Raw genomic sequence first — 13,085 nt, forward strand, 5'->3', positions numbered from 1 at the left:
GGGTGTACCTACCTGTGCTTGAACTCCGGAGCAATCTCCCTGTGGATGCGACTACATTCAAGAGATCAGGGAATAGCAGGAACCCCAAGCCCCAGAGGAGCACATGCATGTTGTCTCAGTTCAGAGGAGAGAGACCCGGGCAGCCTGGAAGTCCTGTTGGGAAGTCCGCTTGTTCCTGCGCTCTCTCCGGGAATCTCCGCCTTTCTGCCGCCGCATCCACGTCTTATTGCCGTCCGACCTGGCTGAACTGCTGCTGCTGGTGGTGGTGGTGGTGGCCGGCCGGTGAAGCAATGCAGAGTTGGGACGTGAGGGCTTCGCGGAATCCCTGGCGAACATGCATACTGCAGAGAGAGAGGGGTGGGCTGCAGCTCGGAACAGTCCACTGGCGATGGGCTCTAGTGAGCCCGTGAACTCTCTCCCCTGTGTAGGGGCGGGATCAGATCAGCAAAGGTACTCTGGTGCAGTAAGGGGGAGCCGAGTGCTTTTTATACCCCCACCACCGCTCCAGATAGGGTGGTCACATATACAGAGGAGATTACTTTTTTTTTTTCTGTGCTTCTGAGTATGCACAGAATGTACTGGCCAACTGACCTTATTATTATAAACATGCGGGATTTGTTTGGATCTTACAGCTTGACAAAGTGGCAGGGCCGGCGCAAGAATAAACTGGGCTCTACGCAGAGGTTAAGTTGGAACCACAGCAGCCATAATAGCAGCAAAATGCTTAATTGGTTCAACGTTAATAATTTAAATTTCATCTAAAAAACAAAACAAAAAAACACCTGTTTAGAGTTGCTTTTGAAACATGATCAATGAAACATTAATCGACACTTTGATGCATAATGATGTCAACTGACAATTTGTTGTTACAACTTTTGTATTTTTTTTGTTGTTTGTGTTTTTGTGGTGTAGAGCACTTTGAACTGTCTTGTTGCTGAAATGTGGTACACAAATAAACTTGATTGATGTTTGGCCAACTTGTCGTCTGACAAAGAGCTATTTAGTATTTACAAATCTGGCAGAGGGGACTTTTTTGTTGTTGTTGTTAAAACTCACAACTTGACTGCTTCCTGATTTTAAGTTGCTATGACAGATTAACGGTTTTATAGTTTAAAATTAGCAACCACTCCTGTCTGAATAACGTCTATCTGTTCCAGTGGAAATTTGAGGAACAAATGCTTCCCGTGAAATCTTTTCATCGTGGCGGCTGTTGCGTACTTCAATAGAGAGGGACGTGAGCGGGAGATAAAGATGTTCTGATATTCCCAGACAATGGACGGGTGCCTCTCTTCTTGGTCCCCCAGTAACTTGAACTGTGTGTACCTTGGTGGTCTCCACGTCACTACCCCTATCGAATCTGCGGGCATCTGCTTATGTTCTCGGTATGCTATCTGGTAATAAAGGACAACAGCTTGGGCATGCCTTCATAGCGTACAATCAGCATGTGCAGCCTTTAAGGAGACTGCACGCTTTGCTTTGCGTAACCAAGATAAAGTGCCTAATTTGAAGTGCCTGCAGCGTTCAAAAACTGAAAAAGACAACCTCTGCGGGGTATTTCCCTGCCCAAAATAACAAGCAGAAAATGTTTGGTGTTTTGGTCATTATGGTAATTACACACCGGAGCCTGTAGTGTTACAAATAGTCATGATTTCTTAAATGGCAACATAATTTCAATAGAGTCAACCGGCATTTATAATTATGGCTCCAGCTGTTCACAGAGCGAACGCGACGCTAAGCTGCCCAGGGCCACACATTAGCAGCAGAAGTGCACATTCTCTAACGTTTATGGCTCCAATTAAATGCGATTACAGGGGTCATTGAGATGTTGGAGCCTTCTTCTTCTCCTGTCTGTTGGTATCGCAAAACTATAAGACATTACAGGCATGTCTGACAAGTTCACAAAATTAACAATTTCTGAGCGTTGGATGTAAAACACTTCTACAACACAGGGGAATGAATCGTTCACCATTTCAATCTGTTTTTTTCTAACCAAAAATCCAAATTTTTAAAAGCTGCCACTCTTTATAATAGGTGTTGAGCACCTCAGATGATTTGGGGCGCCATTTTTCCACCGAGTCTAAATTCATTTATATCACTAGAGTGCGATTATAAATGCTGCTTCAGCCGCAGTCAGCAGTTTTCATCAAGAATCCGTTTCAGCAGCAGCACCATTTATCCACCAGCTGCTGATTTTAAAGAGTCAAGAAGCCAAAAACCAGGAAGAAAAAGAAAATAAATAAATAAATAAAAGACGATTCCATGTTTCTCAATGGAGACACCACTACAGCTGCAGGCGCCTGTGTGTGTGTGTCCGTGTGTGTGTGAGCGAGGGTGTTCTCAATGGATGTTGGTCATTGAGGTCATCGGCGTCACCCCTTCCTGAGTTGTGCGCAGGGCAGTATCATTCAGGGCCGCTATCGGCAGAGTAAACTGCACTTCCTCTCCAGATCACAAAGGCCTGATAGGGGGTGGCGAGCTTGAATGAAGTGCCTGAGATCGGCCTGAGATGACGAAGGCTCCCTCCGCCCCATCCTGTGAACTTCTGTGAGCACATCTTTGTCACAACGTTCTCTTTTTCTAGTGCGTTGAGTCGACAGGCTTTAAATAAGTAATATAGAAGCGAAGCGTAGTCATCGGATTAATCATTTAGCCACTTTTAAATGAGGTGTGGAATCAAAAGCACACGTACGTCAATTGATATTTCAGAGAAGTCCAATTCAGCCGAGACCCATCTGTTTTCACTGCGGATGGTCATCAGAGTGTTTTCAGTCGTCGTTTGACTTATCTGATCTCATTTTGTACATTCTTGCAGATATATTTCTGCACACTGAACGTTCGACAAACTGTCCACTGATACAATTGGATGTACATATCCAACACTGGAACTTTGAACAAGTTTAATGGTGATCACGTGAACATTTTTTGTACGGGGTTGTTGATATTGAATTCTGCTTCAATAATTTTGTGTAGATTACCATAAAACAATATACCTGTTGTATGAGAAGATGAAGAGGTTTAGGAGGTAATAAAGACATATGAGATGCAGTTGAAAGTTTGATTCCTGGCTGTACTATACTCTCAGTTCTCCTACTACATGTATCTGAAACAGGGAACAAACCTCTTTGACGGACGTGGGTCACAAAAAAAAAAAAAACACAATAACATATTGCGAACCAAATGACAATATCAGTTAAACGAGGAGGATAATTGCCGACTCGCTGGTGCCGAAGTCAGTCATCGCGCAGTAAGCTAAAAACGGGAGAGAAATTCAGTCGCACAGATTTAAAACAAAATCGGAAGCAAATCCAGCAAAATCACGGAACATTTGAAATACAGCACGGGGTTATCAAAATCTTAAGCATGAAAACTCTTAAATCAATTTCTGAATGAACATTAAATCCATTGACCATACTCTCATAGTGAAAAGCAGATGTTTTCCACTTTTAAACTTTCGTCTGGTGGATTTATGGTATTCAGATTATTTGGGGGGGCAACAAGAAATGTATCTCTGACATCACCGCTCATATCTTTCCATCTTGGCACTGTTAAAATGCACATGTGGTGATTCCCGTGTTAGCCGATTCTACAAATGCAGGCCACATTTTACAGATTTGTGGTTGTAATGCAACAAAATATGAAAAAGTCCAAAGGATGTAAAATACATTTTCTGAGCCCCGTATGAATATGCAAACGCAAATTACACACTCGGCATCTTCCCGCATCAGACGGCTTGGAAAGACTAGCAGGCACGGACACAGACACTCGTGGCTGTTTTGGACCAGGAACCGCACGCCAACGGATCGAGATGAGTGCACATGTTGAAGGCAAATCAATGTCGCATGCCCTTATTCTTTTAATTTAAAAAAGCACAAAGCAGCAGCTTTATGGGGTTTTCCAAAGAAGGCCGGAATGATGGAGGGAGGCTGTTCTGAAAGTCACTTCTCAATATGGACTTAGGCAAGTTTATGTTGGGTGAGAGCTGAGCGAAAACAAAAGCTCAAACATCTGAAATGCAATTAGGACACTGGAAGAGCTTTCACAGAGCACAAGATACGGGCCTGGAGTCTGCCCAAGTGGTACAACAGCTGTCAGCAGGTCCGTCCAAAAGTTTAAATGCTTCCCAGGTTCTCTGGCTCTCTGGAATGGCAACAACTGACTTAATGCCAAATTAATCACTTCACAGAGCGGAGTGGGAGGAGAAAGCAAATCAAAGGTGTTGTGCAGCTTTTTCCTTGGGCACCGCTGTGACATGAGGTATCCAGACACGAAGGGGAGCCAAACTGGGTGGCTCTGATCGCCAGAAACGTCTTATTGCTTTCACAAACTCTTTTGTTTATGCAAGAGCCGGTTGACGCAGGCGTCCTCCTTTTGGCGAAGCCTTTGAAAGCCCATTTGTTTTCTCGTAGCATGCTCAGGTTGAGCGAAGGACGACGTTTGCAGCTGGCGCAGTCGGAGAGATGACGGTGGCATCAGGATCAAAGACGGATTTTGTGTTAAGAAGTATAATAAATCTGTCGCCACAACTAGTCATGATCTTGTTGGTTGTTGAGCGCTTCAACCCACAGAACGATTGGCATTTTGCCTTTCATCACGAAACAGTTTAAAGGCCCCGATCACTATAAGCTGGAACAGGAACAACAACAAGATGGGAGGGAGAAAAAAATACAGAGAGGTTTCAAATTTAAATGATCGAGCAAATTATGAAATATTCCCCTTATTATTCTGAAATGGATGTTCTCCACTAGGCTTCCCCACCATTTTTATCTTGAAGCCGCATAATTAAATCAAAAATGGGAGCTTTAATCAATCAGAGCTTGTATAAATGCACATATCCTCACTCACCATGTATAGTCACTAAGGTCTTAGCTTTGAATGGTCTGATAATGTACAGTATGTTTGGGTTCTCTATGGTTACTCCAGAGATGGGATAGATCAGTCACAGACAAGATTCTCAGATAAAAAGTGTTTCACTTTAAGGCCAGACACTTTCCTGATTGTAGAGTGAAGTTCATCTGGGAAGAGCAACAAAGTGAGAAACAGAAGAAAAGTCACACTTTATATAGAAGAACGAGAGTCGGCAACACTACGTGTATGTCACGTTGTGTATTTAATGGACCCAAAAGCAGCAGGCAAGACTTAAAGTTCTGTTCATGATTTAATGAAGAAAAATGAAAACGAGGCACCAACTTACAAAAATATCTAAAAATCAAAAAAAGCAGAAAAACAGGGCCAAACGGGAGGCATGAGGAGATACAGAGAAACCAGGAAGTAGAGAAGAGGAAAGCAGGAGTGATAAGCCGGCAAGTTGTGACTGAGAATGAGGAGCTTAAATACTAGGAGGCAAACAGTGGGGACAATGGACCTGGGCTGATGAGCTAACTGGTTGCAGGTGTGAGTAATTTAAGCAGCAGCCGGACTGAGTGGAGGAAGAGATAAAGTGAGACAGGGTGAAACAAGCAAAAATACAAACACTAAGGAATAACTGGACCTAAAGAAATAAAACCTAATGAAAATAAGGATGACTAAGAAGGGCTGAACTAAAATAAACCAGAGCATAACAGAAATAAACAAAACCCAACCCAAGAAACGCAGAGTTTCTTGGATTGGGTATAGAATATATAGAATATCTTAAACTGCAACTACAGATGTTGAAGACAGCATACGGCTAGCAGAAAGCTGTAAAGCAGATGCTATCTTATTGATTTTGAAGAATTTGGACTGGACTTGGTCAAGATCTAAAGTACTTCGACAGATCAAACCTCAGCTGGAGAACACCTTAAACAGAGTTTGAGGTGAATGAAGCCTTCGTTCCCGATTGCAACGCTTTTTCTGGCATTAGCAGCATCTTAAAATGAGACACGAGTGAAAATCACAGTAATATGATCTACTGAAACCTAGACTGAGTTCCGATGCATCGATCGAATTCACTTTGGGGTTTCCTGAAACCTTTAGACTGGGGTGGGGGGAGGGGGAGCATCAAATCCAGACCTCGAGTTCCTGCAAGGTGTGTTCCTGGTTCAACAGGCCTCAACCAAATATCTGAGTTACCTCCTCAGCGTAGTCAGGTTCTCCAGAGTGCTGCTAATGACCTGACTATCCGACTCTGGTGTGGTGAGGCAGAGCCACATCAAAAACCTGCAGGACACCGTCCCTCGAGGGCTGGATTTAAGGATCCCACTAAAACAAAACAATCTCATCTTGTTTTGTTTTTGTGGGACAAAATACTAAAACAGAACCTAAGATCACAAATCATCTTGCGAGCTTAGTGATCATCACACCCCTATGTCCTCTTCTCTATCATTCCTAATGGAAAGCATGTTGCAATGGCTGGTCGTGTACAAAACAGGGGCCCTGAAACAGTCACAGGAATGAAACAAAGCATCGAACTGATCGTTGAGGGGTCTCACCATGAGACCCTTTAAATGCATCTTCTTGTTGTAAGCACACAGCACAGCTGGAGAGGCAAACGCACAGCAGAAACGCAGCCATCCGGGGCGGTGAACAATCTTCGGTTTGCTCTGCTGAAAATGCGCTCGCTTGAATTTCCCCAGTAAAGACAGCGGGCGTGATTCTCCGGCTGGATGTCTTCTGCCATCCATCGTGTGCAGAACCGAGAGGCCGTGTTCAATAAGAGGTCGGACCGACTGGCTCACGCGCACATGCGAACGCGCATTTTTAATTCAAAGCACGTGAGCTTTCTCACCGATTGCTTTTGTGCGCAGACACGAAGAATTAGTCATGCTACGTGAATGTCACATTGGATCTTTCTGAATCACATTTAAAATAATAAAAACAGACAGGTAGCAATTAAAAAAATAAAAATAAAGCCAGAGATTTCCTCCGGTAATTTGAACCTGTAGCTCCTTTGCACTTACTGAGAAACACTTTAGCTGAAAACTCTGTCCCCCCCCCCCCCACACACACACACACACACAATAGCCCACACATTATTGTACAGTAAGATCTGTTTCCCATCTGCTTCATCTGCTCCTTTGTCTTATTGGATATAGTTTGGCGTTCTGGGTCAAGGACTCTATTTTGTTGCTGTCAGGGTTTGTAGAATAGGCTGGCTCGGGTCCTGCTGGCAGCGCCACCATGTAAGTGGGTCATCTGGGGCCAAGAGGAGCCAGCGAGCTTAAAGGCACATAGCAATGAGCTCGAGGGCCCAGCTGCATGTGACGGGTCATGTGTGCTGTTTAAATTGAAAAGAGGAATATGCCAGTCCATGAGGTCTGTGGAAGGAGTTTTTTTTTATTTTTTTAAAGCCTTAAGATAACAGTATCAAATTCTCTGACTCGGTTATCTTTTTATGAATTTTTCTCAGCAGGGTGAAAAGCACAAAGCAAGTACTGTGACTGGGAAAAGTCCAAAAACGCAAAAGTGGTAAGAGAAAGGTGAAGGTTTCTGGTCGTCATGCGTTTACCTTCACACATCTTAATTCTCACCAGGTTCTCTCCCGCAGCCTCCTACTGCCACCACCATGTCCCGAGATGGATGGTTTTCTGTTATGGTTTCACACGTTTACTTTCCCACCTCTTATTGCCTGGTGTGCAAGTTTAGGTTCTTGGTTTATCTAAAGTTGTGCCATACTTTTCTCTGTAATGTCTTCAAACCTTGGATGTTAGCACGGCCTCCACAACCGTATTCCTGTTTTCTGAGTTTCTTTGTGTTTGTTCACCAACCAAGTTTCAAACTGCAGAGGTCTCCACCAAACACCTGTATTTATAGTGATTAGATCAGACTCAGATGGAGTCCATTTTACTGTTTGCAACATTTTTGAAGATAAGTGATTTCCCCAATTGTTATCCAGGAGGATCAAAATAAAATAAAGTGGAAGATTTGTCAGTCTAACAGTTGCTTTTTATTATATTCGCTGCAGAATGTAGGGGTCGGATTTATTTGACAAAGGGAAGTTATGGGATTTAAAGATACTTTTATGTTTTTTGTTGTTTTTTTTTAAAGATCATAATTAAATGTATTGTAGGTTTCCATGTCCAGGAAAAAACACAGAACATGTGGCGTTGATAGACTGATTCCAGCTCAAGACGAACTCAAAGCAGATGAGCTCCGTGGCATTGAAGAGCCACTAAACATCTGAAGAGTACATCATGGTGTTTTCCGATCTGTAATTATGAAACCCAATAAAATCCTTTGCAGAATGGCAGAAGAAATTAGGCTCATAATGCATTCTTCTAAAAGACGAAGGGATGGAAAAAGTTAAACATTTTCCTTTTCTTTCCATGAGCAAAACGCTTGTGTGCATCTCTGCTGAAGTCAGTTCTCAGAGAATGAGAAGTGCAGATTTTCTTTTTTTGTTGTTTTTGTCTTGTGGCCAGGATATTCAGGCTTGATTAAACATGTTACCGCGCAAAAATCTGGGAATTGTTTATTAAAGCGAAAGAACATGTCAGGATGCTGTACACCGCCACACAGCTGGGCAGATGTTTTAAATCACCTGGAAACAATTTTCCAGATGCAAAAAAAAAAAAAAAATGCAAATGCTACAACAAACAAAGCATGCAAACAATACGTTGGAATCGGGGTATTTCTGCTTACAACACTTTATTGTAGCAGCGGTGGATGGAAAACATGTATTTCTGACAAAATCAGAAATAGAATTCACAATTTATGCATTGAGGAATTGCCATGAATTTGTCAGTAATGCACATTTCAGTACATTAAAACTAGGTTATGTATCCTGTTTTGTTTTTCTTTTTTTAGACCATTCTTCCAACTTCTCTCCTGTGTATACTGCTGCTTGGGAATGGATGAGATACAGGAAATATCCCATATCAGATGGAAAGGATTCCTTTAGATTATATCCTGAGGAAAAAAGTCATTCCTCAGTGAGATACGAAAGCAAGGGCACCAGTCTATTGAGGAAATTGAGCAGAGGAGGAAGGCGTGTCTTGTGAACTTGTTGGGGGGGGGCATGATGTAAAAGGTTACCGACACAAAAAATCCACCATTTTACTGTGTTGGGGTAAGGATTGTTTTTCTGTCCTTTTCTGAGTAGATTGCCGCATTTCTCATCTGCTGATAAAGAAGGGAAAAATAATCTGATGATTGCAGCACAAACGCTAGCTAAAAACACCAACTAAGCCTTGTCTATGTAGGTGCAGCTGACTGACAGCACAAGGAGAAGAAATGTCACTATAGCATAGCTAAAAATTGTGCTCAAGAAGAGTAGGACTAGGTTTTTTTTTTGGTTTTTTTAGTCAAGTAAAAGTATAAAGTAGCCATCCAAGAAATTACTCAAGTAAGAATAGAAAAAGTATTTGGTAAGAAGTCTACTCAAGTACTAACTGCTCAAAATATCAAATATTAATTAATTATTTACAGTATCAGACAGACCAATGTTCACAAAAATATAAAGTCTTGTGGACATTGAGGTATGTTAGACCAAAATAAAAGTAATTAATTTGAATAATTAATCAATGTAAAACCTATGAAACTTTAAAACTGCAGGTTTTAAAGGCCCATTCATAGTAGCTTCACTGAATGTTCTTCATTGCACAGAAATGCACAGAAAGTATCCAGAAATATAATTGAAGTAAGTGCACTTGTGTAATCTACTTGTGTAATCTTCATAATAAGATTACACAAGTAAAAGGTACAGCTGTAGTAGTAAAAAATATTCCCAAAAGGACAAAAAAAAAAGCTACTCAAGTAAATGTAACTGAGTAAATGCAACTTGTTACTACCCAATTCTGGCTGCGATTACCAAAACGGATATCAAAAAATAGAATCAACCGTAAGCTAGTTTCTTCAAACTGCATACAACCAAACCATCTCACTGGAGGCTCACACAGAGTGAGGCGGTCAGGGCGAATGGAGGATGTGTAACGCTAATTACCTTCCTGTGTGAAACGAACTGAGAACTACCTAATGTAAGTAATATATCCACGTCGTTTTCATCTCTGTGATCGGTGCAGCTTCATGCAACCCAAGTTCAATCACTTCCGACTGAACTTGTCCAGAGAAGGTCAGGAAAGAGGCTTTTCTAAAGCTGTAGCGTGTTTTTCTCATTTCCTCCTGGCTCCGGTGCAGAACGACTTTCAATACGATACATCTCTGTCAGCGTGGGTGTCGCGTGGCTGAAATCCTCACACGGACGCAGCTCTCACCTATCTGAGCTCCCATCGGCAACCTGGAGTCAAGCTACTCTTATGAAACATTATGAGGATGTGTGATTGCCATCGCTAGAATTTAAACGTCAGGTTTGGAAAGAACACTTGCAGGGAAGATATAGATAATCAGGTCTATGTCAGATAAAATGACTGGAAAATGATGCATTTTCTCCAGACTGTAGTCCAAATCAAATCAAATCCATAGAAAGTAGCTTGAGATTTGTCTCAAAATGGCAGGAGTGTTGACTTTAGACAAAAAGACAGCGCTAAGGCTCTGCTGTTTTTGCCTGTGTGGGAGGAGCAGCGCTGTTTTTGACATCAGCTAGTAAAAGCAATTTCATAAGAACGGCACTAATAAAACCAGCAATGAAAATATCCCTAAATCATGATGAGAAAACCTGAAACCGGATCACGTCGGTATACAGCACGTCGTTCAGCTAATGACTGAGCGGGACTTCTCAAGTGAAACTGCTGCACAGCTGGCTTTTTTGGCCTTTTACAGCAAATCCCTCAGAGGAAGGACAACTGGACAGAGATATTCGGCACAAAACATTCAGAGAATTCAAGTCCCTCGCACTGCAACGCTCAACCTACACCCAAAAGGACGTGAAACCAAGTGGAAATTAAAGCGTTTCAGAACACTAACAAAGACACGGCTCTGCCAAAAGAACCCAGTCAGTACAGGAAGATGGTCTTTTGTGCCACTGTTGAAATAAGTTACCAAACTAAATAAATTAATGGCATACCAAGCTCCTTTTTTTCACCCCCAGCTTTCGGCTGCTGTGCCACGCATGCGTTTGCAGTGATATTGGTCTGAAATAGAAAGGAAAAGACAGAAGTTTCTTTTCTTTTTTTTGATGCGATCACGTAATTTTTTTGGTGAAAAAAAAAATTACATTACAATTGTTATTGGGAAAGAAGTCAGTCTGAAGTCACTGACAAGACAAGAAACCAGAATACATTTCTACTGACTGCGAAATGTCAAAGCAAAGCGAGACGAGGCCAATTCAGTCATTAAGCATTGATTTACTCTACCGTACTGGATGGAGATCATTGCCTTTCAAGTCTTGCCACTGATTCTTAATTTGATTTAGGCTTGCGCTTTGACTAGGCCAATATGAATACGCTCTGATCTATACCCACTGTAGTTCTGGCTGTACATTAACGATAATTGTCCTGCTGGAAAGTGAGCCTCTGTCTCTGCCCCCTTGTCTCTTGCTACTACTGAAGAAAAAAATCCCAGCAGCAGGATCCTGACACCAGCATGTCTTGGTTTTCCTTCACAACAGGCCAAAACATTTCAAACTGGTCTCATGCGGCACACCAGCTGCATTTGCACTGCAGTTAAAACCCTTGTGACCTAGAGTTCAAATCTCCACCTGGATATTTTTGCTTGTTTTAATTGTACCCAGTTCTTTTAAATGTCATGTGAGTAAATATATTTGCTCATTTATCCATAACAACTGGAACTTTCAATATCAAGCAAGTTATTTTCACAATTTACCGTCTATTAAAAGAGCGCCCCTCAGCTTAATTTCACTCCCTGCTACTGTGGGGAGTGAAATTATCGTAATAATCCGACATTGGCTGAAAAGCGCAACATCTCTCCTTTCAGAAACTGTTGGAATTTTTCAGATAGCGCCAAGTGCGGCGGAATTACAGTACTGCAAATTTGGCTGGATCGCCGGCTCTACGTTGGGTCTGGAAGGGTTAGATTACTCAAGTGGACTTTGTTTACTACGTAGGTGACCTCTGCAGGCAGCTGGTTGTATTTAGGGGGATCGGAGTAAAATGGGGCATAATCCAAATGCCTGCAACAGTTTAGAAAGTTTTATTCATAAAACTTCCAGAAACCACGAATCATTCCATTTCATAATTATGTTCCGCTTTGTGTTGGTTTAAAAATCCAACCAAAGTACACAGTTGTTTTGAAGCGGTTATGTGACCAATTCTTTAAAAAAATAAGTAAAATCAAATTGGCAACACTTTATTTGAAGGGGTGTGCATAAGACTGACATGACACTGTCATAAACATGACACAACACCTGTCATGAACATAAAGAAGTCTTTATGAATGTTTATGACAGTTGTCATGAAGTGTCATTCGGTTAATAATAACACTTTTAATGCAAAGTTGCTCTAAAAGTTGCATTGAAAGTCCATTTAAAAATGCCAACTTTGCATGATTTTGTAAATAATGACAATTTAATGCAAAGTTGGCATTTTAAATGGACTTTCAATGCAACTTTTAGAGCAACTTTGTATTAAAAGTGTCATTATTTACAGAATGACACTTCATGACAACTGTCATAAACATTCATAAAGACTTCTTTATGTTCATGACAGGTGTTGTGTCATGTTTATGACAGTGTCATGTTAGTCTTATGCACACCCCTTCAAATACTGTTACCATAAAATTTCTTCTCTTTCCTTGTATGTGCATATGGATGGAACGTTTTTGGCTCAATCCCTTTTCGTGAAACGCTTTACATGATTTCCACGAATTTCTGCTCTGCTCTCTCCGCTCGTTGCCTGCAGTCTGGTCGACATCCTGCTGACACTATTTTAGCCTTTTTCACAAGGCTGTGCTTACCACAGCCTCCCTTTGTAGTTTGTATACTAAATGCACAGCAGAGAGGGATCCCTTTTGGGCCTGCGGTTTCCTGAAACAAGCCATCTGCATCTGCTCCGCTCCTTACATGGCCTAAGGATAGAGAACGGACACAAATAAAGTGGTTTCATAGACAGCGTAGCCCTCAAGAAAGAATTCATTCATTTGTTTTTCCTCCCTCCTGCAGCCGACAGATTTACTTCAAAACCATAAAATGGTTTCATCAGTCGCACTCATGTTAATTAGTGTCCCTTCTGATCTTCGAGACACTGTAAAGGAGGTTCAGAGTCTCGTCTCTGGTTTTACTTTGCTCCGCTCTTTCTTTATCAGTGCTTTTAATGCTT

The 13,085-nt window shown here is 41.7% G+C and overlaps 1 protein-coding gene across 1 annotated transcript in view; it reads right to left on the reverse strand.

The window, feature by feature from the left end:
• Positions 1-540, reverse strand: part of adamts9 (ADAM metallopeptidase with thrombospondin type 1 motif, 9) — a 49,420-nt gene extending 48,880 nt beyond the window's left edge. Inside the window, exon 1 of the mRNA XM_008409541.3 lies at positions 13-540. Coding sequence (XP_008407763.1) covers positions 13-109 — 97 coding nt within the window. The 5' untranslated portion in view covers positions 110-540. The remainder of the gene's footprint in view (positions 1-12) is intronic.
• Between the last annotated feature and the right edge of the window lie 12,545 nt (positions 541-13,085).

This window comes from Poecilia reticulata, chromosome 5 (genome assembly GCF_904066995.2).
Source record: "Poecilia reticulata chromosome 5, P_reticulata-male-v2, whole genome shotgun sequence".
In the NCBI taxonomy this organism is placed as follows: Eukaryota; Metazoa; Chordata; class Actinopteri; order Cyprinodontiformes; family Poeciliidae; genus Poecilia; species Poecilia reticulata.